This window comes from Copadichromis virginalis, linkage group LG22, assembly GCF_057382275.1.
Source record: "Copadichromis virginalis isolate Kocher_CV1m ecotype Utaka linkage group LG22, C_Virginalis_male_GT1.1, whole genome shotgun sequence".
Lineage (NCBI taxonomy): Eukaryota > Metazoa > Chordata > Actinopteri > Cichliformes > Cichlidae > Copadichromis > Copadichromis virginalis.
This window is the reverse complement of record NC_140638.1, coordinates 22,135,946-22,162,321: the sequence shown is the minus strand read 5'-3', so window position 1 is coordinate 22,162,321 and position 26,376 is coordinate 22,135,946. Positions and strand designations below refer to the sequence as shown.

The 26,376-nt window shown below is 41.6% G+C and overlaps 2 protein-coding genes across 5 annotated transcripts; one reads left to right on the top strand and one right to left on the bottom strand.

The window, feature by feature from the left end:
• Positions 1-7,356, bottom strand: trappc3 (trafficking protein particle complex subunit 3). 2 transcript variants are annotated; one of them, XM_085445515.1, is made up of 5 exons: positions 7,151-7,347; positions 6,258-6,355; positions 3,336-3,435; positions 1,724-1,906; positions 1-599 (listed from the first exon to the last, which is right to left on the bottom strand). In XM_085445515.1, the coding sequence occupies exons 1-5, from the start codon at positions 7,190-7,192 to the stop codon at positions 480-482; spliced, it is 543 nt and encodes a 180-aa protein (XP_085301641.1). In that variant the 5' UTR covers positions 7,193-7,347; the 3' UTR covers positions 1-479. The 2 variants fall into 2 exon arrangements, with proteins under 2 accessions (XP_085301641.1, XP_085301643.1); XM_085445517.1 differs by lacking the exon at positions 1-599 and adding an exon at positions 2,354-2,547 and having other exon boundaries at positions 1,817-1,906; positions 7,151-7,356.
• Positions 3,733-24,597, top strand: smap2 (small ArfGAP2). 3 transcript variants are annotated; one of them, XM_085445513.1, is made up of 10 exons: positions 3,733-3,774; positions 8,180-8,351; positions 19,309-19,442; positions 20,609-20,773; positions 20,925-20,984; positions 21,697-21,754; positions 21,990-22,147; positions 22,241-22,421; positions 22,520-22,962; positions 23,041-24,597. In XM_085445513.1, exons 2-10 carry the CDS (start codon positions 8,246-8,248, stop codon positions 23,164-23,166), a joined length of 1,431 nt encoding a protein of 476 aa, XP_085301639.1. In that variant the 5' UTR covers positions 3,733-3,774; positions 8,180-8,245; the 3' UTR covers positions 23,167-24,597. The 3 variants fall into 3 exon arrangements, with proteins under 3 accessions (XP_085301639.1, XP_085301640.1, XP_085301638.1); XM_085445514.1 differs by lacking the exon at positions 3,733-3,774 and having other exon boundaries at positions 7,906-8,351; positions 22,523-22,962; XM_085445512.1 differs by lacking the exon at positions 3,733-3,774 and having other exon boundaries at positions 7,906-8,351.
• The last annotated feature ends 1,779 nt before the right edge of the window (positions 24,598-26,376 follow it).

Below are 26,376 nucleotides of genomic sequence, written 5' to 3'. Positions count from 1 at the left end.
TCGCATCAAATATGTCACTTTTACTGAACATCATCATAAATTAACATGCCAAATAATTGGCAGCAATAAAGTGTGATTTCATTAAAAACAAAGAAGATAGACCAAAAAAAACCAAACAAACCAAAAAAAAAAGAAAAACTTGGCATAAGACTTACTCGCCTTGTGCCGATCAAAAATAAACGAAACACTTTATTCATGAGAAAAAGATGTCAATGAGAGTCTTTAAACATGGGTTAGTAACAAATAAATGGTCAAACTGAAGCTACGAGTCGATTCAGGTATTTTTAGTGAATCATCCATCAGCCTCTTATGCTCACATCGACTCATAGAGATGTTATGTTGCCAGAAAAGTAACCATCCTGTTAAAGTTGAGCATGCGGTCTGATGGTGTGAATCGTGTTCATCTTTTAAAGTGTGAAAGTGTTCTGTGTTTAAATCAGTCCTCCCTCTGTGGGATGCAGGTGATCTCTGCGTTTCCATCACTCGTCTCCCGCAGGCAGGTTTTCTTCAATCCTCTTAATGAACTTCATGCGGATTTCTGTCACACTGTCCCCTCTCAGAGTGTCCTGGGCAAATTTCACATCCACCGCCATCTGGACCTAAACCACATTCATAAAGATTTTGTTTTAAAAAAAAAACAAAAAGGAAGACAGACTTTTATCCTCATTTGTTCATTTTCCACTATTAAAGTTGTGGTCAGAAGTTGTATCTCATCATGGGCATGAATGTTCATCAGGTTTTATGTCCACAGCAAGTTTTACATTGTCATAGATTGACAAGGTGCTGACCAGGAAAGAAGCACCTGCTCCAAAATCAAGCAGCTTTCGGAAGAAAAGTATAATGTGAGATAAGACAAAGTTTGAGCTATGTGGCCACAATGACAAGAGATGTGTTAGGCTTTCAAATCTAAGAGCACGGCGCCTACTCAAGTATGGTGTTGGCAGCAAAAAAAAAGGAGCATCATGCACGAGTGAAGGAGGACAACTATCTCGAAATTTTTCTATTTCACCTAGAATCAAAATCTTGACTGTTGAAGGCTGGACACAGCTGGGTGTTCAACAAGACAATGATCCCAAACACACAACAAAACTGGTGTTGGAATGGATAAAGCTGGCCAACATTAACATTCTGAAAACTTCCCAAAACTCCACCCTGGGGGGGCTGTAGCTCAGGAGGTAGAGCAGGTCACCTACTGATCGGAAGGTTGGTGGTTCAATTCCTGGCTCCTCCAGTCTGCATGTCAAGTATCCTTGGGCAAGATACTAACCGATGCATCCATCGGAGTATGAATGTGTGTGAATGTAGTTAGAAAGCACTACTTGTAGAGAAAGTGCTCGTGAGAATGGGTGTGATTGGGTGAATGTGGCTTGTTGTATACAGCGCTTTGAGTACTTTGGGAGAGTAGAAAAGCGCTATATAAGAATCAGTCCATTTACCCTATTGGAAATTTGTGGACTACACTTAAAAGCCAGGTCTGTGCCAGAAAACCAACCAATTTAAATAAACTCTACCAATGTATTTATATATGTATTTGTTTGAGCCTGTGTGGATTAGAGGAAATCCAAAATAAAATTGGTAGTAGACATCATTAAAGATGTATGCCATCATTTTACGGCATAAACTAAATGTAACTGTGCACTGGAACCATATCACCATTGTTTCTTTATATTTTTCCATACATCCTATACACGCGGCACCTTAAAACTTCTGAGGTTTATCTTACCATCTCCAGGGCTCCTCTGAGGACGCCGCACAGAAGGTTGGAGTAGATGAGTGTGCTGTGGTTATCTGGCAACTCCACAAAGTCTACCAGTGGATTATTCTCGAGGATAAGGGAAAACTCATCTCCTGCAGGGCTCCAGTTGGTCACGCTTGGGGTGATTCCTAGGTACATTTTAAAAGCAACCTAATGAAGACCCCAATATTAACAACAGAGGAGAAAAAGGGAAAAAAAAACATTAATCATTTACAAATATTTTCTGATAAAGTCATCAGTTTTTTTGGCTTTTGTTCTTCTTTATCACTTTTTCATAGAGGGAACGGCAGGCTTTCTCATTTTCTGACAAATAAAATTTCAATGGCGCAAACAAAATCCCAGTTGCACGCTCCAATTCCAACATTAAGCTGGCCTGGGCAGATTTGCACTCATATGTAAAATGTTTGCTGTCCTTATTCCAGTTTTTAAACATCACTAGCCATAGAATAATAATGAAAATATGATCCACAGCTGTAGAAAATCTGTTGTGACCACATAACAGACCTCTTCTGCGTCTATTTAACTGAAGAATTGCTGAGGTGATTTCAGAGTTTAGCTAGAGGTCACGAGATATCCTGAAGCAGTCATTCACTGCACCTTCCAAACCGCTGTCCCATAGTGGTCCTCCATTTACAGAGCTGACCTCTCTCTTCATGACCACGAGCCAGGTCCCTGAGCTGGAGTGTTGTTACATCTGTGGAATGACTCCCTTTGCACGCAGATGTAACACCTCGAAAGCAACTGAAGAGGCTCAACGTGCCCGAGAGCCGCCTTCCTGGTCTGTCTGTGTCCTTTTGTCACAAGGAAGTCATATGGAAAAACTGACAGCCAGGTGACTTAGTATAAAACCAGACTCAGTTATGCAGCCCTGTTGCCAAAGCTGAACAGAGACCCATTTTGTTAACTTCCAGCTATTTTAACAACTATGCATGATTCACATATGAAAATAATTCTTATTTTTCTTATACTGGGCCTTGGTAAAGCACATCACTACATCTACTACACGAACAATAAACAAATAAATAAATTGTTCCTTTTAAGGCCTGTAACCTTCTAATTGGCTGCCGCTCACTACCAGAAAGTTTGAATAGCAGGTGGGTGTGGTTTCTGTGCTCACAGCCAGTATTTAGAGCCTTTGGTTCATAGGGATTACTCTTAACTTGTTACTTTGGCCATGACAAATGTGAGCGTCTATGATAGCAACAGCAAATATGTTAGAGAAAATAAGGAAAAGCTTAACAGGTTCTCTTTCAAAATAAAAGTCCAAAGATGGCAAACCAGAGATGTTTCACTGAATTTGCATCACATTTCACATCGGATCATTTCTACACACTCACACGAATGTGATTTTAGCATAAAGTTTAGAAATATGCTTCATTCTGTGTTTTGAGCTTTTCTTGTCTACTTACCCCTTACCCTTATCCTGACACTCTTTCACCCATCCTGTGTTAGGGTGTTTTATTAGAAATGTTCCCTCTAATCTGTCCCTTCTGTCCCTTCCTCCCTCTCCTATTTCCCTCTGTCTATCTTGGGAGAAGTCCATGGTCATGCTCTGATTGGCCTGGAACCTTCCAGTTACCTTAGCAATGACATCGGCTGTTTCTCGGAAATCCTGACACCTGCCGATGCTTGAGCGTGCCAGGAAGTCCTCGATCAGACGCACACCAATGTTATAACCCCTGTGGAAGTCAGAACGTCAGAGAGAGAGAGAGAGAAGTGGGTAAGAGACAAAGTCATGTTTTCTTTTTATATTAAAGGAAAAGTAGTTGGGGGGAAATGACAGGCTAACCTGCGGCAAACTGTAAAGCCAAGGCAGACAGCTTCAAATCCTTCAAAATATTTTTGGTTCATATACTTGCCAAATAATGACATTTCTGATTAAAGAGTCCAGACAACTTAACCTAACAGCAGAGTCTGAAGCCAATGGATGCATCCCAATCCTAACATGGTCCGTCTCTAACCAGCTGGATGGCATCTGGCAGATTGGGCAGTGCAGATTCACTGCCTTCTAAGGCCAGGTAAGACGAGCCCCGTCCTGACAGCTCAGGGTTACCGCACAGCCAGAGAAACAAAGTACATCCAGTCCAAAGGTCTGTCAGCATGACAGGATAATTTAAATTTCTTAAGTTAGAAACCAATCATTTTGTCTTAATCTTATTCTGGGGCGATCGTGGCTCAAGAGTTGGGAGTTCGCCTTGTAATCGGAAGGTTGCTGGTTCGAGCCCCGGCTTGGACAGTCTTGGTCGTTGTGTCCTTGGGCAAGACACTTCACCCGTTGCCTACTGGTGGTGGTCAGAGGGCCCGGTGGCGCCAGTGTCCGGCAGCCTCGCCTCTGTCAGTGCGCCCCAGGGTGGCTGTGGCTACAATGTAGCTTGCCATCACCAGTGTGTGAATGTATGTGTGAATGGGTGGATGACTGGATGTGTAAAGCGCTTTGGGGTCCTTAGGGACTAGTAAAGCGCTATATAAATACAGGCCATTTACCATTTATTCTGGGGGAGTACTGTCTCCTGCTTGGCATTCCTAAGATTCTTCTGTCTTAATATTAAATATTTGCTTCTTCAAAAGACCCCATCCAAAGAACTTACAAGAGGAGAAGCAGCAGTGTAAGAAATGAAATCCGATAAGACTACGTCTTTGCTCCATTTTGTGTCAAGCTATGTTATGAACTGAAAATAGGAAAACGCTTAAAGAGTATAATGAAGCTGTCAGCTATAAAGAGTCACCCAAGAGGCTTCAAAAATCCCAAAGGATGCATGATTGAGAGCATCCACTGAAAACCACAGGCTCAACATATGCGAGACAGAAGAACTGAACTTTGTTACAGATAAATACTCATGTACAGAATACTCGGCAATACCTTGTCATCAGCATTGTACTTCCTGTGATACGTTCAAAATTATGTATGATGTTATAAATTGTGTGTTTATTGCATTATGGCTTTGTGATGCACACCTGCACATCATAACAGTTATGTAGTGAGTTTCAGCGGCTTGGAATTATCTACCAGAAGAGCCAGGTTTATGTTTCTTAATGTATCAAATTAAACAGGCTGAATGATAGCACATACTTAATGGTACATAGATGAACTTATTAACTATAAATTAAACAAAGGGTGCCTTTGTTTTGACCTCAGATCATCAGATTGAGATGATCTGAGGTTTGGGACATGGTACTTAATCCTGCTGGAAAAAACCATCAGAAGATGGATACACTACACATTACTACATCACCAGCTTGATGCCGGACTGATCCATGCCTTCATGTTATTTAATAGCTTATCAAGCTTTTACGAGCTTAAAAGTCAGTTTTCTGTGTCACAAAAGTGGCTCTCTTTTTACCTAGCTAAATCACCGTGGTAACTTATGCTGAAGACCTGACCAGGTTATGTTCCAATTTTCAGTTTAAAATAAGCTGGATGGACCATGTTCGCACAGGTTTTTTAATTTGGTGCCAAATCTCTTTTACATTGCTGGAATTGCAGCTACCAGAACAAAACATTCATTTCACTTTCCTCTGCTGACAAAGTAAAATGATTTCCACATCTCCTTTGTTAGGCTACAGAACAGAAACCTTTAATGTTTAAATGGAACTAGTTCAAAGATTCAAGGCTCAAATGTGCCGCAGTCACCTTTAAAATAAATAGCAGCACATGGAACTGTTTATTTACCGCTGTGTGAAATAAATCCCAAGATTAATGTTCTTCAGTAGCATTCTCTTTGTGACAATGGTGCATTTTACTGGTATATTTTTAATCACCATTTTATGATCATTATCTGAGGATCTGTCTCTTATTGCAGTAGGTGATACTCACTTTGTGTGAAAGAAGAGTCACATGACCTGTAAAATCACTATTTTTATGTAATCATTCACATAGCAGAGCAGAAACCCAGCTTAACAGAAAGGTGGTAAAAAGCACTGTGGTGGCTATTTTCGGTGACTGGGGCTTTCGACTGTGTCAAGCCAGCTAACACAGAAAAAGCGCTGTGCTTTTGAACTTCTGCTGCTGTATCCCAGTGTTTGACACACCGTGTATTCACAGATGCTCTTCTACATACCTTGGTGGGAACAAGTGCTTATTTGAGTTACTGTTGCCTCCCTAACAGCTTGAGACAGGATAACCTAAATGAACTGAGGTGTGATTGGCTGATTAGGAATTTGTGTTGAAGGGCAGCAAATAGGTGTACCTCATAAAGTACCTAGTTACTGTTTAAGTGATGGAAAAGTTTACCTTCTGTGTTTCTAATTAAGTAATGCTTTTTTTGTTTCACACAGCAAGTGCATTTAACAGTATTTACACAATTTTCAACCGACAGCTGGGTGTGAGCCCCAAAAGAGGATTTGGCAAGTCTCGAGCTTAATTCAAAGTTTGTTATTTAAATGGTCACAAATTGAAGCACTAATGTCTGTCGGTTGTGCTTTAAAAAAAAATGCCTTTGCTGTATGTGGAGCAAATGGTTCGTTCAAAGACAGGAAAAATCCTGCTTGAAAGAGTACTCACATCTTATCCAGCTGTTTATTGACCTCCTCATCATTCTCATAGTCTTTACAAAGCTGGGTGACCAGGGCCCCATAAGTCAGTGTGAACAACTCCGAGTTCTAAAAAACAAACAAACAAAAAACCAACAGAAACCACACAGATCACATGTTATGTTTGCCACACACAAATCTGGACAAATGACAACCTTTTTACCAGCAAGAAAAGCCTATATAAAAATTTTTAAGTTAAATAATAATTTGGGGATGGGATATTTTTGAACATCTAGAAGTTAAACAGATCGTCCCAGGGCAGCTCCTAGAATTGAACTAACGTTTGATGCCAGCTTAGGATTGAATAACGTTTCATTAATATGTGGCACATTTTTCTATTGCTGATCTTTCAGTTTTCACACCAAACTTTAAAAGCTATACAGATCTAATGCTATGACCATAAAATAACTGTTAAGATTATAGCCACAGCTGACATGAATGACCTGTCACGGCACAGGAGCTACGATACCTGCTTGGAAAATAGTGTTTTAGCGTCGTTTTTAGAAAGGTATATTACAGTTTTAGTCAGCTCAGTTAATAAATTGCAAATTCATATACGTTCAACTGAAAAATCCTTTAAGAAATAGCTTTTAAATGTGTTTTTGTGTTTTGTTGTCATAGCTTAGCTTGTAGCTCCACTTCCTGTCAAAGCCAAACCCGGCATTAAGCAACAGTGAAATAAATGTTAAACAGGTACAAATATACCTCTTGTACCTAGCCACACGTGCAAGATAAATATGCATAATTTGGCGAGTAGCTCAGCTCAGAGACATGAGTGAGTTGTTAATTTAGCCTTACAGCCACGGTTAGCATCCTGCTAGCTAAGCTTGCTATGTTGCCATTAATCCTGTGGGAGTCGCCTACCATCTTCTTGCTGTCTGTTGCCCGGTTGGCTTGTCTGGACATTGTGACGGGTGTTACGGGCTTACACAGGTGGTGCACTCGATATTAATCCTTTATTTATTTGATTCGGGCTAAGCAGTTATTTCCGTAATCGCCTGTTTAAGTCGCTCTCGCTGTATCAAGCGTCATGAGATAGAAACATGAACTTCCGGTCTTACTTAAAAGTAAAAGCTTTATTGCGGGAAATTCGCGAGTAAACCATTGAAACTAAAGAAAACGGTGCAATGAGGAATAAAAAGCCTTTAAAATTACACTCTGTTGTTGCCGATATTTAGACAAATGTAGCCTCTTATGTATAACACCAGATAATACACTTTATTTTGAAAGAAACCCATTTTTTCCTACAGTTTTAGGGGTGTGTTTGACGCAGTTTTTGTTCAGCTGCTTATCTTACCGCCCTCTGGCGTCTTGGAGGGGAACCGAGGACCGCAAATTCTTGGTCTCAACAAAATCTTCCCATAATTGACCACACGATGGCGATATGGGCAATATATTGATAAATTGGGAGTTTTAAAAGCCTGCTTTATAAAATTGTAAGATTCCTTGACAAATAATTTAAACCTATGGTCGTTAAAAAAGTTTTTTCTCAATAAGTGTAGTGATTACTCTTGCTCATAACATAACTTTTAACTCTACAGATATTGTCCGTGTGTGAAAGAGAGAGAAAGTGAGGTAGAGGGAGAGGAAGAGAGAGGGAGAGAGAAAGACGGAGGAAGGGGGTTCACACACACAGAGAGAATATAGTAGTGATAGGTAACAGATGTGCTTCAAAGTCAGCATCACATTTTAAATCTCAGACATCACATGGCATCCTCTTCGTCCTGATTGGGGGTATTTTCACCTCGAATAAGCCGCATGCTGGTTGGTTGAAAGGCAATCATCCCATCGTCGTGAAGCAAACTCTGCGCTCCACGGCGAGGAAGAGGAAGAAGAGGGACGGCGGAGCAGATCGCCCGTGCTCACACTTTCCTTTTTTTTTTTTTTGTTAAGGGCTCGTTTGGCAATAGCCGGCACAGACCGCAGGAACTGTTGTGTTGGTGGTGGTGGTGGAGGAGGATGATGACGGGCAAATCTGTGAAAGACGTTGACAGATACCAGGCTGTCCTCAACTCTTTACTGGCGCTGGAGGAGAACAAATACTGCGCTGACTGTGAATCGAAAGGTAGGTGATTTCCATCAGGGTCATGTTTCCCCGGGTTTTGTGCCCGAGGCGCGCGCCCGGCGCTTGAATCGACCCTCTTTGATCGTTTACTACGCTGGAAAAAAAAATGCTGCACTGCATTCATCATCCCTCGGCCAATTGCATTGTACTATGGTGCAAAGACGTGGAGCCACATCCTTACACGGCTGGAGCATGGCATGCAGTTACATCATGCCAAGCTACCTCAAGTAATAGGATCTAAAAAGGGTTTAAAGGGTGAGAACTGCGTGGCGGGATGAAGTGAGAAAATGCGCTCATTAGTGAAAATGACTCCAGCTATCGCCGCTCAGAGATGGAGTTGAAGGCACCTGTGCTGACTTTGAGTCACCCTGAACACACTGTTCTTGCAGACTGGGAGCAGGCAGTGAAACCCAACTCTTAACAAAGAGGCACTGCAATGTTCTTACAACACTGAGCTGCAATTCTCAGTGATTACCTATATAGCAAGGAGACTTATTGAGTTGCTTGATTGTAGTGGAGCCAGGCTGTCTTTTTATACACTGAATCACCATAATCAGACTGTCAGGTGTTCTGTGTGTTCATTTGTGTGTAGCCTCAAGGAGGCCTTGAACCTTTATTTTTGCCATAGGGGTGGGTAAACACTGGTGTTTTGGTCGCAAATACACTCAGTCAGAGTCTTGAGTCAACAAACAGACTATTCAAAGGTTGCTCTTTATTTGGTTTTCGGATGAGCCATCAACAAGTTGATGAGGCCGTGGGGCTGTTTCCTTATGTTAGTTAAAGAGCTCTTGCATATTTTTCTGGAAAAGGAATGTTTTTGTTTACATGCATGTTGTGTGGGCCTTGTGGGTGGATTCTGTAGAGCATACAGCCGGTGTTGGGCTTATCGAGATCAACATCACTGACTCTAAATGTTTGAAAGGAAGCGCTGTGTGTACACAAATCACTGTAACGCAGGAGGACACCCTTGGTAAATACAAACTTTGAGAATGATATCTGTAGACAGACCCCAGTTTAAAATGGGAGTATTCACTATATATGCGAAATTACTGACCACTTGGCAAACATTAAAGGCAACCATCAGAAGATGGGCACACTGGGGTCATAAAGGGATGGACATGCTCAGGAACAGCACTCTAGTAGGCTGTGGTGATTTAAACGATGCTTAGTTGGTATGAAAATATTCCCCACGCAGGATGGATCCATGCTTTCATGTTGTTTCTAGCAAACTCTGACCCTAACATCCAAATATTGCAGTAGAGATCTCGATTCATCAGACTGGGCAACATTTTTACGTCTTCTGTTGTCCATGTGTGGTGAGCTTGTATGAATTGTAGCCTCAGTTTCCTGTTCTCAGCTGACAGGATTTACACCCAGTATGATCTTCTGTGGTTTGAAGTACATTTGCTTCAAAGTTTGTTGTGCCTTCAGAGATGCTGTTCTGTATACCTTGGTTGTAACGAGTGATTCTTTGTGTTTCAACATTAAATCTGTCTGGCCATTCTCCTCAAACCTCCAACATCAACAAGGTATTTTCAGGCAGAGAATTTATGGTCAATCTTCTGTTTACAAGGGGCAACCAATCAGATTTGGCTTGTCTCAGACATAGGAAGATCTAAATGAAGATAAATAAGGATTATTCTGAACTCTGATTCATGCAAAGCTACTTTAGCAGAGTCCAAGACTAAAAACACAGACTTAGTAGTGAGCATATTAGTATCCTTTTTTTATAATAATACCGAATTCTATGCAAAGTTTTGCCTGAATAAAAAAAATCTAACATCTATAGGCTAAACTGTATAGTCAGCTAAGTCTATACAAGTTCAAGTGTGTAATTAAAGCTTTAGAAAAAATCAGTTCCAGCTGTCAAGTCAGTACAGCACATCATCTGTCCTGGGAGGATGTTAATACTGTATCTAATTTGTGATAGACATTTTTTTCCTTTTAAAACACATTTGTACATTACTTTAGTAAGATGACATGTGACCACAAGGTCTTAGTTGTATTTAAACTGAATAAGTCACCAGATCTATGAATACAACAACGCAGGGTTTTGTTAATGTTCCTATTGCCTTTGGGTGCTCTTTTAAACAAGATATTTAGAAGTGATGCTGTTCGCCTTCAGGCAAACACACTCGTGACTGCTCAGTGGACAGTTTGAAAACAGCACAGTATGATTGGGCTCCTGCAGCTTATTTACATACTGTTTGAAGGCGCAGACTTCAGAAGCACAGAGAATAAATGATATCTTAGAAGATTATATTTGCATATGTGATGCTAATACGATGCTAATTTTATGACTTTTTACTCCCAAATGAGGCACATGTGGAGAGAGAAAGGGTATTTAAGTTAGCTACACAAGTTTGATTACTACTACGTTTCTCCTTTTTCTTGCATATTAAAATCATGGTCACAAAGGCTCTCTTGGTGTGAACTCTTTAGATTTTCAATGTAAGAGCTCGACATCCCTGCCAACCACACCCACACACACGAACAAAAACATGTTTTCTGTCAAGATTTCACACATTACAAAATCTTTGTACAATTTGCTAAAAGGGTGTCCACACAGGAAGGCTCTTGCAGCAATGTGACGAGCAGTGACCGTGGGATGACAGTAAAAATTTGAATTGTGGTCACAACAGGAAAAATAACCACTGGCGAGTAAGGGAATTAACCACCAATGGGTTTAAAGAAAATGACTGACATGTGACTGTGTGATTCATGAGTACACCCTGGACAGGTTGCCAGATCTTATTATTTTTGATTTTTAAAATATAATGTTTTGTTCCAAAATAAAAAATTTTCCAGTAAATATGAATACAGTTTTAAAGAACAGCAAATATTATTTTGTTATAAAAAGCTTTTATTTTGAAAGGTTACAAAGTCCTGGCTGACTCTGTGATCTGAGCTGATGCTCAGAGAGTGTTTTTTTACCTCTTTGCTGAGTAGTGCATTTCTCAAAACTGTAAGTACAGATTCCAGACTACACACTCGAGTCGTGCACAGCCGCACAAGTGCACACCTCAAGCACATTAGTGCCCTCCCCTGCCCTCTCTCTCTTATCAGGTTTTCTTTTTTATTTTTGGCCATATGGCTCATGATGGGGTTTGGTCTAATCTTGTTTGCACCTGATTGCCGTTGCACGTTCATCACCTACCTCTCTCCCTCCCTCCCTCCCTCTCTCAGGATGATCAGAGAGGAAGTGGTGTGGTGTATGGAGCCAAGAACGTGTTTATTCCAGCGAATGCAAACACACAACAGCAGCACTCTCAGACATTCCCCTGTCTATTATATACTGCGCCGCTTAACAATATCTCTTTCTCCGACTGTAGATTACTGCCTGTGCGCCGCAAACTTCCTGTCTCTGTCTGTTTCTCTGGGCTGAATGACTTTGTGTGCTATTTGTTTATTTATTTCTACCACTTCCTCATAAAGTCACACCCCTCCAGTAAATCCTTAATACTGCCAGGAAATAATAAAGAGACAGGGGGAGAGGCAGAGGGTTAGGCAGGGTGCATAATGTAGTCAACACTTCAACCTCTGGCTTCAGTCTCAAGGGGCTGTGTACATGTGCGTGCATGTGTGTGCATGTGTGTTTGAATGAGCATAAAAGCATGTCTCCCTTATTGTCTCTATTGTACTTGTGTTTACTCATGCTGGGCCCTGGTTGCTGTGGTGATATCACCTGATGATGCCAGGCTGTCTACCTCTACCATGAGCTCTCAGTCCCCTCCTCCCCTCGGACCCTTTTTAATCTCATCCAATGAGAAGTCAGCAGAGATTTCCATTCAGAGAAGAAGGTTATTGGACGTGTGTGTCGGTGTGTGTTTGTTTGCGCGTGTGTCCTTGGCTGGCACAAAGTACAGAGCCTCAGTACCAGAGAGAGGGTGGCACCGTGCTACATTGCTGTGCGCACAACTCTCTAATACACAGCGATGGCCAGATTAAGCTGCAAAGGGCTTTGGGACAAATAAGCTGCTGGGTCCCTTTTTAACAACCCTGATCCTGCTTTTACACCTGCAAATCGTATCACTGCGCAGGAGGACACACGCGTCTCGTGCTAGTGACAGCGTGACAGGATGTAAACATTAAGGGAGTCCTTCCTCAGCTGAGCTGTAATGTTGTCAGCTGCATGCTTCCTTACCAAGAAAAGGACTCATACCAGAAACTGCTCACCGTAGTGTTTTGGAGTAAATGGGTCACGATTTCTGGAAAAAGATGCTACTGTTGAGTTAGTAAGCAGTTTTTAACCATGTATTTCCATTATAATGAAAAGAAGGCACAGCTAACATCACCAAAACTAGTTAACTTTATTAACACAGAATATCAAAACAGAGGAAAAACCCATACATTTGCTTTTGGTGTGAACTATCCCTTTAAGAATGCTGAATATGTAAGCGCCAGCTTAGCAATCGCTAAGCAATAGTGGGAAGGAAAAAGTGTCGTTTTAGCAGGAAGAAACCTCCGGCACAACCAGGCTCAAGGAGCTGCAGCCATCTGCCATGACTGGCTGGGGGTGAGAGGATGGAGACACAGGACAAAAGATACACTGTGGAGGAGAGCCAGAGATTAATGATTAAATGCAAAGTGGTGTATAAACACAGAACGAGTGAAAAGAAAATCAGTCTGAGGCTGAGCTGGGCTCTTAGAGAGTTCTTGTACATTGAAACTTTGGCCATTTTTAACATGAGCACTGACCACTGTAACAATTTATAGGATAAAACATAAAGATATTGCCCCTCCGTAAGACTATCCTAAACACGACTTTTCTCGTGGCCCCTGAGTTGCCCGTTTGGACTGATTGGTGATTCAGCCTTATACAACCATGTAGGAAAAACACACAAAAGTATAATAAGGTCACACGTCAGTCTGCTGGGGTTTTTTATCTGTGAATTGGCCGCACAGGAAGCAGACAAAATGTCAGGAGCAGCTTAAAGAGAGCAGTTATTAAAAACCTAAAAATCATATAGCTGTGAGCTCCTCAAAGGTAAGTTATGTCACATGAATTGTGCTGTTACTGTTTCACCGGGTGATAAATTGGTTCTAAGGATGCGTTTTAGTTCTATAGATAGTGGTTATCTTAGTGTAGGGGATTGCTCTAATAGCTAAGCAAATAACACAGATGACTACTCAGCACAATAACCTTATAACATTTCAGGGGATAAAAACAATATGTGGGCAATAAGATTAAAAAAGACATAAAAGCAGGACTAAAAATTTGGACTACCTTACTCATCTTTTTATATGTAACACTGTTCGACCTCAATTACTCACCTGCAGGATCACAGTCATGATGTTTGCATGGTAACACAGATGGTGGGTGTGCCTTTTGTAAATTATCAATAGGTTCCATCTGCTTGGTTCAGATTGGGTCACTGGGTGGCTCCAGGGTATCTGGATTGGTTTAGATGCTAATGGGCTAGAGAGTAAGGGACAAAGGGGTGTATGCATGAGCGTGTGTTTTGTGTGGCGGCGGAGCAGGGCATGGGAGCCGCTGATGGCTGAGATGCTCCGTGGGATTAACTGGGTACATGCAGAGAGCACCATTTATCCTTGTGGGATGTAGGCTAATGGACCATATGTACCTGCTCATGAACAAGTGTGTATGTGTGTGAGAGTCGGTGGACCAGTGTATTTGTGTAACGTGTGCACCTGTGTGTTTGTAACTGTAAGGATTCAGACAGGGTTTTTAACAGAGATGTGTTTAAGATGAGAAGTTAATGACTAAGTCGCCAGAAATGGTATGGAAAAGCATTCAAATACGTGTGTGTAAATGACAGCGAAGTTCATTACAGATCTCTGTGTGCGCTCTCTGCTCGTCATACCCCCGTTACACCCCAGCAGGACGTCTAAAGTCCACCATTTGATGACTATAAAAATCCCCTCCTGCTTGTCTCTGTTTTTGGCTCTCGCTGTGGCTCTGCCTTCTCCACCCCTAATGTGCTTCAGCCTGCGTGTTTCACAACCATGACCACAGCCTTTTTTTTTATTTAATTATTTATTTAGTTTTGCCAGGGTGATTCATCAGTTGTCTCTGCTTTTGGATGCTTTTCCGTGTAAAAACTGAGAAAGGGACTTATTAGTCAGACCTGGAGAATTTAATTAGACCTTTTAAATGATGTTGGCATTTGCTCTTTTGATCACATCAAGAAAAGAGGACATGTATTCACTGCTGCTGGTGAACGGTGGAGCAGTCTACACTCACTGTGATGCCAGCCACAAAGAAAAAGTGATTCATAGGGATCGTTGGTTCAATCTTTTCTTCCCTTTTTAGACGTCTCCTCCACCTACTTCCTTGTATATCTGTTCAAAGCACCTGTAGGTGTGCAGTGCTGCCGGACAGACGCACTGCATATGGGTTCTTACTCAAGCATAGCATTGATTGGAACAAGAGAAGGCTGCTTCTCTGTGGTGTGCAGGTGTGATCTGCCTTAAATGTAGCCTTCATCTGTGTGCTCTTTCTGCTCCCCCGGCTCACCGGATCAGCGCACTCGGGTGCACACCTGAGGACCATGACTCCAAACATTCATAATACCCAGCTGGAAGCAGATTAAATCTTCGCATGAGGGGAGAAAAATAACAGGCAGTGTATGGAAAAAGGACTCTGAAGCCATGCTAGCAGCTCAGTTGAACTGTATAACAGCGCTTTTAGCTAAGTGCTAACGTCAAGATGCTAACAGTGACGGTGCTGATTTTTACTGGGTATGTTTATCGGTTTAGCATGTAAAGGCTGATTTGGACTTTTGTGGTGAATCTTTGTAGAGCCTATGACCTACATACAGTGGCTTGCAAACGTATTCGGCCCCCTTGAACTTTTCCACATTTTGTCACATTACAGCCACAAACATGAATCAGTTTTATCGGAATTCCACATGAAAGACCAACACAAAGTGGTGTACACGTGAGAAGTGGAACAAAAATCATACATGATTCCAAACATTTTTTACAAATAAATAACTGAAAAGTGGGGTGTGCGTGATTATTCAGCCCCCTGATTCAATACCTTGTAGAACCACCTTTTGCTGCAATTACAGCTGCCAGTCTTTTAGGGTATGTCACTACCAGCTTTGCACATCTAGAGACTGAAATCCTTGCCCATTCTTCTTTGCAAAAGGCCAACTTTGTGCGGTGCATGACTAATAGTTGCCCTATGGACAGATTCCCCCACCTGAGCTGTAGATCTCTGCAGCTCCTCCAGAGTCACCATGGGCCTCTTGGCTGCATTTCTGATCAGCGCTCTCCTTGTTCGGCCTGTGAGTTTAGGTGGACGGCCTTGTCTTGGTAGGTTTACAGTTGTGCCATACTCCTTTCATTTCTGAATGATGGCTTGAACAGTGCTCCGTGGGACGTTCAAGGCTTGGGAAATCTTTCTGTAGCCTAAGCCTGCTTCAAATTTCTCAATAACTTTATCCCTGACCTGTCTGGTGTCTAGATCCAATCGAGAATCTGTGGCAAGATCTGAAAACTGCTGTTCACAAACGCTGTCCATCTAATCTGACTGAGCTGGAGCTGTTTTGCAAAGAAGAATGGGCAAGGATTTCAGTCTCTAGATGTGCAAAGCTGGTAGAGACAGACCCTAAAAGACTGGCAGCTGTAATTGCAGCAAAAGGTGGTTCTACAAAGTATTGACTCAGAGGGCTGAGTAATTACGCACACCCCACTTTGCAGTTATTTATTTGTAAAAAATGTTTGGAATCATGTATGATTTTCGTTCCACTTCTCACGTGTACACCACTTTGTATTGGTCTTTCACGTGGAATTCCAATAAAATTGATTCATGTTTGTGGCTGTAATGTGACAAAATGTGGAAAAGTTCAAGGGGGCCGAATACTTTTGCAAGCCACTGTAAGTGGCCAACACTGTTACTAGTATTCATGCTTGTGCATGGTGCATTATGTGTTATTAATTATTTTGAATGCTGTACCAGCCATGACAGAAACATATTTCTCCGTTCCCTCATGTCCACTCCAGTAGTTTGTTACGGCGTTTGTTACATCTTAGGGTTTCAGAGGGGTGTGCGGTTTTGAGTTGTGTTACAGTGTAACACAGAAGTAAGCGAGGACAAGTGTTCCCTAATTGACAATAAATAGAAATTACAGCTGAATTTTAGTGTAATTCCGTTAATCAAGAAAGAAAAGGTGTGAGGTTGTTCACTGTCAATTACTAGTGGACATGCATGCTCCAGTCACATAGGTGGCTGGCTACCTCCCTTAAGCAGGGGTTGGGAATTAATTTTCCCAAGGGGCGACATGAGAAACTGGGACTGTTGTAAAGGGCCACACCAATAAACTTCTTCTTTTGGCTGCTCAAAGTGGGTTCTGTTTACTAAGGACCCACCAACTTTGAGTTACTTGAACAGAATATTGTCATTTTACACATTATGACTTCCTGATCAAACCTGACTAATTTATCAATGTTTACATTGCATATCATCCAGGTAAGTAAATCCCCAAAAGTTGATTCTGTTCATCTGGACGTAGCGTTTTCAGCGGGAGAAACGTTTGGTCACTCATCCAAGTGACTTCTTCAGTCTCAGCTGACTGCAGGTTTCCCCAATCTTATAAACCGTACATTTGCAAAATCACTGAAACCAGCCCACTGAAGGAACAATGGGCTGGGAGGGCACCTTCATCATAATTATGCAAATTCTCATGACCATTGATCAACAACCACTGATCAAAGCTCATTGATCAAAGACAATTGATCCATGGCCGTGAGTACCATTCACAGAGTTGGGGAATGGCTGGAATCACAGCATTGTAAGATGGCGAAAGATGTAACCTTAGGCCCCCTCCTCGATTCAGAGATGGTCTTTCCCTTTTCGTATGACTCTGCGCTCACACCAGCGTTCCTCCCTGTCCAGGATGTGTACATCCTTATCATTGAAAGAGTGTCCACTGGCCTGTAGGTGTCTATAAGATTGGGGAAACCTGCAGTCAGCTGAGACTGAAGAAGTCACTTGGATGAGTGATGAAACGTTTCTCCCACTGAAAACGCTACGTCCAGATGACAGAATCAACTTTTGGGGATTTACATTGCATAGTTTGTCTACCAGACGGCACTCTACAGCTTCCCTGCTGGCAACATAACAACCAAACAACCATCCAAGGAGAGTCAGACAAACGAGGCCAAATGAGTAAACAAAGAGTTACACGTAACAGATGTTAGGGAAATCTATGTTTTGTGTGTCTAAAGGGACAAAATACAAACGTATAGTGGTTGGGCTCTGCCTGTTAAAGCAAAGTTAAGCTATTGTAACGCATGCCATAATTTCGAAGACATTTCAGCTAAAAGCACAGACATCAGCCTCATAATGATGACTGAGAAGAGGTCAGGTCAGCTATGATTCATCTTCTGAACATCAGGAGCACCTAAACTATGTTTCATGACAGCTGATCTAATTGTTATTATAGACTCGCCTATTTTTTTGTAGAGACATCAGTCAAAACTGTGCATTGCTATAAAAAAAAAAAAGGAGAAACTTTTCAATATGCAAATGGAAAAAGCATTCCCACAAATCGCAGAAAACATGAGGGCAGAAAATAAACAGAAAGGAAGAAATGGAACTGGTGTGAAAGAGATATAAGCAGACAAAGGAGAACATGAGGGAGGCAGCCGTAGTGAGAAAGATAAGAAATGGCGGCTAGAGCACAGAGGGAGCATTAGAATAAGAGATGAGAAGGACAAACTAATTCCAGTGTTCAGGGACTTCAACACTATTGACAGCGTCTCTGTCTTTCTCTGTGTCTGTGTCGGCGTGTACAGTGGCTAAGCAGGCTTTGCAGAGTAATTCTACTATTATTAGCCAGTAGACAGCTAATGCTGCAGCTAGACAGTGAGGAAGACCAGTGCACATGGTGTTTTTTGCATTTGTGATTCGCAGTTTAAAAAGATGGAGAAAACTGAAAACTAACTCTTAATAGTGCAAACAGAATTCTAGTAGGATTCAAGAAGGAGCCTATTCATTGCAGTGTTTTTCTCAGAGGAAAAGAGGAAGGCGCTGCATGTTTTTCCCTTCTCAAACTCGACTTCCCCTTTCATTTGCATAGAATGGCCTTTTCTTAAGCTCTGCACAATGCCTTTATCTGCCAGAAGAGGAGAAATCCAAATCGAAAAGCTGCTCTTCCCCCTAGTGGCGTGAAGGCCACAGTGCACAGACCTGTGGCAGCAGGGTTGCAGGGACTCACAGCAGAGATGGTTTGGAGAAGTGGAGGTAGAGAGTCGCAGAAAGAGATGGAGGCAAGGAAAGAGGAGGAGGGAGATATGGTAAAGATGTAAGAACAGCACAAATATTATCTTTGAAGCTGAGTGCAGTCCCCAAAGAGGATGGTTGCATATCTTGAGCAAAAATAAATAAATAACGATCTCATCTATGATGTTTTTATTTCTTTTATGTTCTGAATATAGAAGAAAGATTTGCAAGCATGCTTTTAAGCTAAAACATATGCAGCATAAGCAATAAACAGGTCTCCACAAAATCTGAGTGGATCCATACGTTTGGCTCAGATCACAGTGCTCCCACACACACAGGCTCTTGATCAAATGAGTAATCATCCCTGCAGGTATCCAGGCCCTGAGTGTGTGTGATTGCTTGTGTGTGTGAGGTGCGTGTTTGTGGGACTTTGTACTCCTCCTCTCGCCTCTCAGTTATGTAGGCTAACTCTCGTATTGGATCCTGTTATGTGTTAGGCCACCGCATGACTTACACAGGATTAGATGTGCTCCCTGCTGAGTTCAGACTCATAATTGAGGTTTCAGACTTGTCTCTTTATAATTGGTCTAAAATTAATTGTTTTTTTCCCTCATGTTTCTCTAGTCTACTCACTTAGCCCTCTTTCTTGTTTAACCTAAATCTCTTTTATACGTTTAGCTTGGCTTATCACCACCTCCTTGCATCGCTCCTCTGCGAAGACTCTCTCCTCTCCTCTAAATTTCATTCCCCCCGTTGCTCTTCCAGGTCCACGATGGGCATCCTGGAATTTGGGCATCTTCATCTGTATCCGCTGTGCTGGTATCCATCGAAACCTGGGGGTTCACATCTCCAAGGTCAAGTCTGTCAACCTGGATCAGTGGACGCAGGAGCAAGTCCAGGTCAGTGGTCTTCACTATGAAAGTTTCATAACCACTAAAAAACCCAAAAGCTTTTAAATATTGGGTTAAATATTTTGAACTGTCCCTGATTATTAAACGCTATAAATGTTGGCTTTCTTATTTGTTTTTTGGTTGTCTGTTTGTTTTTCAAGTTTCTCTAATTAGCTTAACTGACACTAGCCTGGCTCAAATTTCCTTGTATGGTCATTTCAGACTAGAAGGTGGCTTACAAGGCATGGGTTCTGTTTGTGGAAGCCAAGTGAGGGGCATCCAATCAGAAGAAGGTTGTCTATTAAGGAGTGGCACATTAAAGAGACAGCTTATTTCAGATAGAGGATAAACTAAGGGGATGTATTATGACCCAGTAAAACATGTGTAATGGGGGGCGGGGCGGGGGGCGGTATACTGTGGATATAATCCAAATCACAATCAATCAATTAGCTTAGCATAAGATCGAGAAAAACCACTACTGTTCACTTTTAAACTGGTTACTTAAAAGTTGAAGTAAATAAGATTATTGTGTTAATCAGTGAGTTTGTTTTAAAATGGTCAGACATGTTTGGCTGACTCTGTTTTGAGTCTTTATGGTAAAGCAACACAAATGAAATGTGCTGGTTATATCTTTAGATTTTTAAGTTAAATTTTAAAATAGGTGGTATTGTTCATTGCATAAGACTGTTAACAAGAAAACACCTGTTTTCCCAAAATTCTAAGCTGTTGCTTCTTTTGTGAAAATCTTTCAGAAAGTAAAACCTTTAAATAAAATAGATTTCCATGCAATATAGAGATGGATAGAAAATAAACAACAATATAATTTTTTGTAATTTAGTAATTTTATTCTATGTATATATGCTTATTTTATCTGGTAGTTGGTATTTTCACATACAGTATAACTGACGATTTTCCACCTCCGAGTAGCCTCTTTCTCTTTAGTATGCAGCTCATCTCGTCTGGTCTGATAGACAAGACAGTCAGCGTGATGCTTCTCAGTGTGAGGGGATTTCTTTGGTCAGCACTTTTTCTTTAGTTCTCTACAGCTCTCACTGTAAGAATCCTGCTTTTTCATATAACCGCACTTTAACAAGGACACCTTGGATATTGCATTTGAACATTACTAGATTTCTTTGCAATGTGTCAGTTATTTTGTTCTCCGTTGGTATCCCCAGTGTGTTCAAGAGATGGGAAATGCCAAGGCCAAACGGCTCTACGAGGCTTTTTTACCCGAGTGCTTCCAGCGTCCCGAGACAGACCAGGCTGCCGAGATCTTTATTAGGGACAAATACGAAAAGAAGAAATACATGGATAAAGTCATTGACATCCAGATGCTCAGGGTGAGTCCACACAAACAGATCCACGTGTTTGTTCTTGTGTCTCCAGCAGAATCTGCAGAACAGGTTTGGAGAGTGAATTTCTCTTACTTTCCTGCTACCCTCGACCAACCTTGAGTGTCATCAAACAAAACCACTTCTTTTCTTTGTGCAGAAAGAAAAGAGTTGTGACAACATCCCAAAGGAGCCAGTTGTATTTGAGAAGATGAAATTGGTAGGTGCATCATTCCATGTTCATATCATAGACCAGAGATTCCATTCTGGCCTTTGTTATCTTGGTTTTGTTTATTATATTGTTAAGTTGCTAAATTGATTTAAAAAAAAAATCAAGAGGCAACCAAAGTCTAATGCAGTAGTAGTCAATCGTCGCAACCACACTCCCTGTCTTCAAGCCTGAACAAGATTTTTGAAAAAAGCTAACCCCCAACCGGTTGCCAGAGATGGTTGCCCCTCCCTGAGCCTGGTTCTACCAGAGGTTTCTTCCTGTTAAAAGGGAGTTTTTCCTTCACACTGTCGCCAGGTGCTTGGTTGGCACCGATAGGAGGTTGTCTGATTTTTGGGGTTTTCTCTGTATTTTTGTAAACTCTGTACCTTACAAAACAAAACAACTTGAGTCAACTGTTGTGATTTGATGCTATATAAATAAAATTGAATTGAAGTGATATAAACATTTTAGCATCTGGACAGATGATGCATATTGTAGAACATTCTTGTTGAACTTAATTATCAAATACAGGTAAATCCCTGTATTTGAAAAGGCGTCAACAAAAGGCAGAGAAAAGCTGGTAACTTTTATTGTGGTGACTTTAATGGAACAGTCATTTTATAGCACTAGTGAGTGTGAAGAGTAAAAGAATCGGCAGACAGACTCATTCGCCAGTGCAGAATTGTTGCATTAATTACACTGATTTTCTCTGTTGTGACAGAAAAAGGACGTCAGCCCAAAGACAGATTCCCAGTCTGTCACAGACCTGCTTGGACTAGGTATTCTGCCTTATGCACCTGCACGCATGCGCTTACACTAACACAGAGTCCAAAAAATTTCCACACCAGGAAACTGCTGTCTTAATATAGAACTGCTTTATGTTGCAAGTCTGCACCTAAAAAGCAAATAAACATGCCAGGCATCTATTTTAGGACAGAAAGCTGAATCTTAATTAGATGAGCTGCTTTGAACGTGGATACCTGAAACGGTTGTTATCATCATTACCTCTATTAGATGCCCCAGCTCCAAGCCCTGTGGTGTCTAATGGTGGAGGATGTGTTCCAGACAGTAATGAGAGCCCAGTGGTGTCTAACGCAGCCCTTGCACACTCTTCCCTGGATCTCTTCAGCTCCCTTGCAGCCCCCTCCCCTGCTTCTTCTACAAAAAGCACGGTAGTAGACAACACACTGTACATGCTATAAGCTGCTGAGTTTTTATTTGCGTACATTCAGACAGACTTTCATCTTTGCCTTGTGTCTGTCCAGTCTGTTTCCAGCACCATGCCTCAGAGCAGAGTGACTGCCTCAGTGCCTGAGAATCTGAGCTTGTTCTTAGACGCAGCACCCAAAGCAGAGGAGGGCACTGTCAAGAAACTATCCAAGGACTCCATTCTTTCCCTGTACGCCTCCACTCCCTCGGTACATGCCAGCAGTATGGCTGCACATGGTAAGAGTTTATAAGATTTCTGTCAGATGTGGTCCAGATCTGGATGTTGACACGGTGATAGTCTGCTCATCGTTATTGGTGTCTGTGATTGCTCTCAGCAGGCTTGTACATGAACCAAATGGGATATCCAACACACCCGTATGGTCCATACCATTCTTTAGCCCAGGCGGGGGGAATGGGAGGCACTATGATGACATCACAGATGGCCATGATGGGGCAGCAACAGAGCGGGGTGATGGCAGTGCCACAAAACAGCATGATTGGAATTCAGCAGAACTGCATGATGGGGCAGCAGAATGGCTTAATGGGCGCTCAGGGTGTCACGGCTCAGCCTAGCAGCGTTGTGCCGTCGCCCTACATGACAGGAATGATGGGACAGCAGCAAACTGGAATGATGGTACAGCAGCAGAACAGCATTATAGGACAGCAACAAAGTGGGATGATGGGGCAGCAGCAGCAGGTTGGGGGTTTGCCCGCATTACCCCAGCAGCAGACTTATGGAGTCCAGCAAGCCCAGCAGCTACAGTGGAACATCAGTCAGGTGTGTGTTTGTTTTTTGGGGTTTTGAAAGTTGTGAGAGGAGTGGATCCGTTGCTAAAGTTCATTTTGTGCCCTTCAGATGACTCAGCACATGGCCGGCATGAATCTTTACAACACCAGCGGTATGATGGGATACAGTGGTCAACAAATGGGAGGTTCAGCAGCTCCAAGTTCGGCACACATGACAGCGCACGTGTGGAAATGAGCTTGTCTATCTGAGATTCGATGGAGCGCCAACGACCCACAAAAGGAGAAGAGAAACGACGTGGATCAGACTCTCCATTAAACATTTTCTGATGCAAGGGAGGAGGAGGAGGAGACTGAGGTGGAGAAGAAGAAGAAGGTTTGAGAAACCACTACTACCTCTCTCTCTCCTCTCTGGCCGCGCTTCCTCTTGCCGTCTCATGCATAGCCATGTTCTGCAGATTTCCATGTTTGCCTTCAGGACCTTTTCATATGACGACTACGACAAGGCGGTTCTGAGGCCACTGGTTAGGACTCCAGAGCTTTCTTTCTGCCCAGCCTTTATGAGAGAGAGCTTGTGTGCAGAAACATTATGAGGGTATCAAGCAGCTGCAGAATTGCACTGTTTCATATTTAATCAGATGGCACTGGGGTTGGCATTGGGGTTAGCCTAGCTTTAAAAGCTCAAATAGACCGAGATATATAATCTGGCAACCTAAATAGGTGGCTCATACTTTACGCCCTACATTACCAGTATTTACCCAACTGATGGGGCGACATTTAGTGATGATATATACAGTGGCCCTGAGAGGTCAAACACACTGCTGCCTAATAAAACACCAGCAAAAATGAAAAATGGTGCAAAATCACACAAAAAATAATTGAAGTTCAATAAAACCCAATGGAAATGGAAAGAAAAACACTGGAGAAGCTAACAGAAAAAAACCAAACAAAACACAACAAAAATGTTTTTGGCTAACAGCTAACAGTAAACGGCTAACAGCAACCATGTACCTACAGTGTCCATTGTGTTTTGTCAGAATTTTTTTTTCTATGTCCGTTATGTTTTAATCAACTTCTGTGGTGCTTTTGCAAAATGTTAATGTTTTGCTGGTGTTTTCTACAGTTGCAGTGCATGTGACCTCTCAGGGCCACCGTAGACATAGCTACATTTTAACAGCAGCCATATTTGCAAAGTGTAGCAGCTACAACTTTATTCAGCCAATTTCAAGTTCGAGATTTAGAGCTTTTCAAAAGTATATTTTCACATAAGTGAGATGAGCTGCTGCTAATTCACTTAATAATCATTAAAAAATATAAAAGCTAGGCTAGCCTAATAGTCCCTTCATGCTGCATGCAGAAGACAAATACGCATAACCATTTTTAGCCACATATATCTAGAAATTCTACTCATCTAACAATATTTAATTCAAGCAACAAATCCTACCTACACAGCCCGTAATATTGATGTCTTCATCTGAATATCTAGAGGGCTTCTTTTAGAATCTTTAATCTTCAAATGTCAAAAGTCCAAAACCATATTTTGGGAGACCAAAGATCAACACTAGCTTTACTGTAAGTGGACAGTATTCCTGTATGCTTTTTCCTGTTCAACCACTTAACTAGTGATTAATAGAAAAAAAAACAGCAATTCAGCAGTCCAGCATCACTGTCTTCACTGTGCTGTTCTTTCACCAAGGGTAGGACACTTAAAAAAATAAAAAATAAAAAAAGAAGAAGAAAGAAATAATTTTGCATGCAGTGTCATCAGCGCCCGCACACCTCCAGTTAAGAATCTGCCTGGTGCATTAGTGGCCTCAAATAACGTTGAATGTCTGTAAATAGGAGGTGAACAGAGAAGTGGGAGTAGAAACGGAAAACTTCAAGGTGAAGGTCAGCCGGGTTTCAGATGTTTCCACTGAATTGCATGAAAAGAATGTGTATCTAGCTCTGATTGTATGTACTGTACTGTATGTTTGTTAAGATTTGCGAATGTGTCTCTCTGAATGTTTCTCCCTCTGACAAAGTCTTTGATAAAGACTGACAAAAAAACAATAAAAAAAATGGGTAAAACATGTGCTCTGAATGTGATCTCGGTTGACTCGTTTGATCGCGCGCACTTGTGTTTCGATGTGTTTTTGTTTTTTATATATTCCTCGTCTAGAAACGTGCACCTTGTGTCTCTCGAACGTCTGTGCTCGATGGCATCCTGTGGGTTTCCAGTTTTGCTGTAACGGCCTCACCTTTACGTTGGGGGCAAACAGTGAGCTGTTGTTTTGTTTTTTTCTTTTTGAGAGGGGATGAGAGTATTCAACAAGCTGGCCAAACCACATCGTGAAGCATAAAGCGATTGTACATCCGCAATCTGTCACATCTGTTTTAGCTGATGCTTGTACGCTTCTCCCACACAAACCATCTCTGTGCCCCGATTTCTCTTAAAAGTGTTGCTAAATCTGCCTTTTCTGATGAATGCTTATGGAAATGCTGTGTTTCTGTTATTTTAATTTTATTTGACACTTGTGTTAAGCTGGTAAGATGCTGCTTTTAATGTGAGTGGCAGCAACATAGGAGGTGCCTATGTGCAGCATATAAGGACTTATTTCACAACAGTGTGACAGCAGCAGTCACCTTCTCCACTGAGAGCAACATTTATATAAGAGAGAGCACATCCAGCACAGCAACAGCAAATCTGTCAGTCAACAAAAGCTTCTGGAAAGGCAATGCAAGTCCACCTCTGTGGACGCTAAGGCCTCACCTGAGCTTTTCCATTTGTGATCAGGCTACTTTTTTTTTTTTGGTCCAATATTTTTTCAGTGAAATAAAAACGAATAAAGGAATGTAACTTTGTACGTACTTGTCGATCAAGATACTGTATATTTTAATTCTTTATCAGAATATCGCTGTATATTATGTTTCTTAAACAACATGTTCTGTATATTAGTTTTTCTTTTCCACATGCTTTGCCCCACTTTACACAATTTCAATAAAATTTAACAATGTATATGTGACATATGATAATTGTCCCCGTGAAAACATGCAAATAAATATTGTTTTCGTTAAATTTTATGTTGTTTTGTTTGTTGTGTTCATTGCTGGGCTTTGTCTTTAGTCCCTTTTCGTTATTTCTTACACTATTAAACCACGCAAATGCCTGTTCACACGATTCTTCTGCATGAATTGTTTGCATTCTGCAGAAAATCGCCTATTCTGCTTGACTGCTGTCAACAAAAAAAGGAGTGGCTGCACAGATGTTTAATACTACTGTGGAAGTTTGTTAGTAATTTTTTTCTGGCCTCATGTACAGGTCACAAAGGTCACGAAGCTCAAGGTAGTTTGAGTATAGACACATTAATGTTGCTCTGCATGTGCATGACTTAAACAGTAGTAAATGGTTTCCTTGTAGGCTCTCAAAATCAACTAAAAGTGCAACTGTGTAATACTTTAAAGCTTG

Excerpts from the sequence above, each read along its gene's own strand:
- trappc3 (XM_085445515.1), bottom strand. The coding sequence starts at position 7,192 with ATGTCCAGACAAGCCAACCGGGCAACAGACAGCAAGAAGATG. Across the intron at positions 1,907-3,335 it reads CAGCCGATGTCATTGCTAAG|GTTGCTTTTAAAATGTACCT; the intron begins GTAACTGGAAGG and ends GGTCTTCATTAG. Across the intron at positions 600-1,723 it reads TCAGAGGAGCCCTGGAGATG|GTCCAGATGGCGGTGGATGT; the intron begins GTAAGATAAACC and ends AATGTGGTTTAG.
- smap2 (XM_085445513.1), top strand. The coding sequence starts at position 8,246 with ATGATGACGGGCAAATCTGTGAAAGACGTTGACAGATACCAGGCTGTC. Across the intron at positions 8,352-19,308 it reads CGCTGACTGTGAATCGAAAG|GTCCACGATGGGCATCCTGG; the intron begins GTAGGTGATTTC and ends TTGCTCTTCCAG. Across the intron at positions 22,422-22,519 it reads CAGCAGTATGGCTGCACATG|CAGGCTTGTACATGAACCAA; the intron begins GTAAGAGTTTAT and ends GATTGCTCTCAG.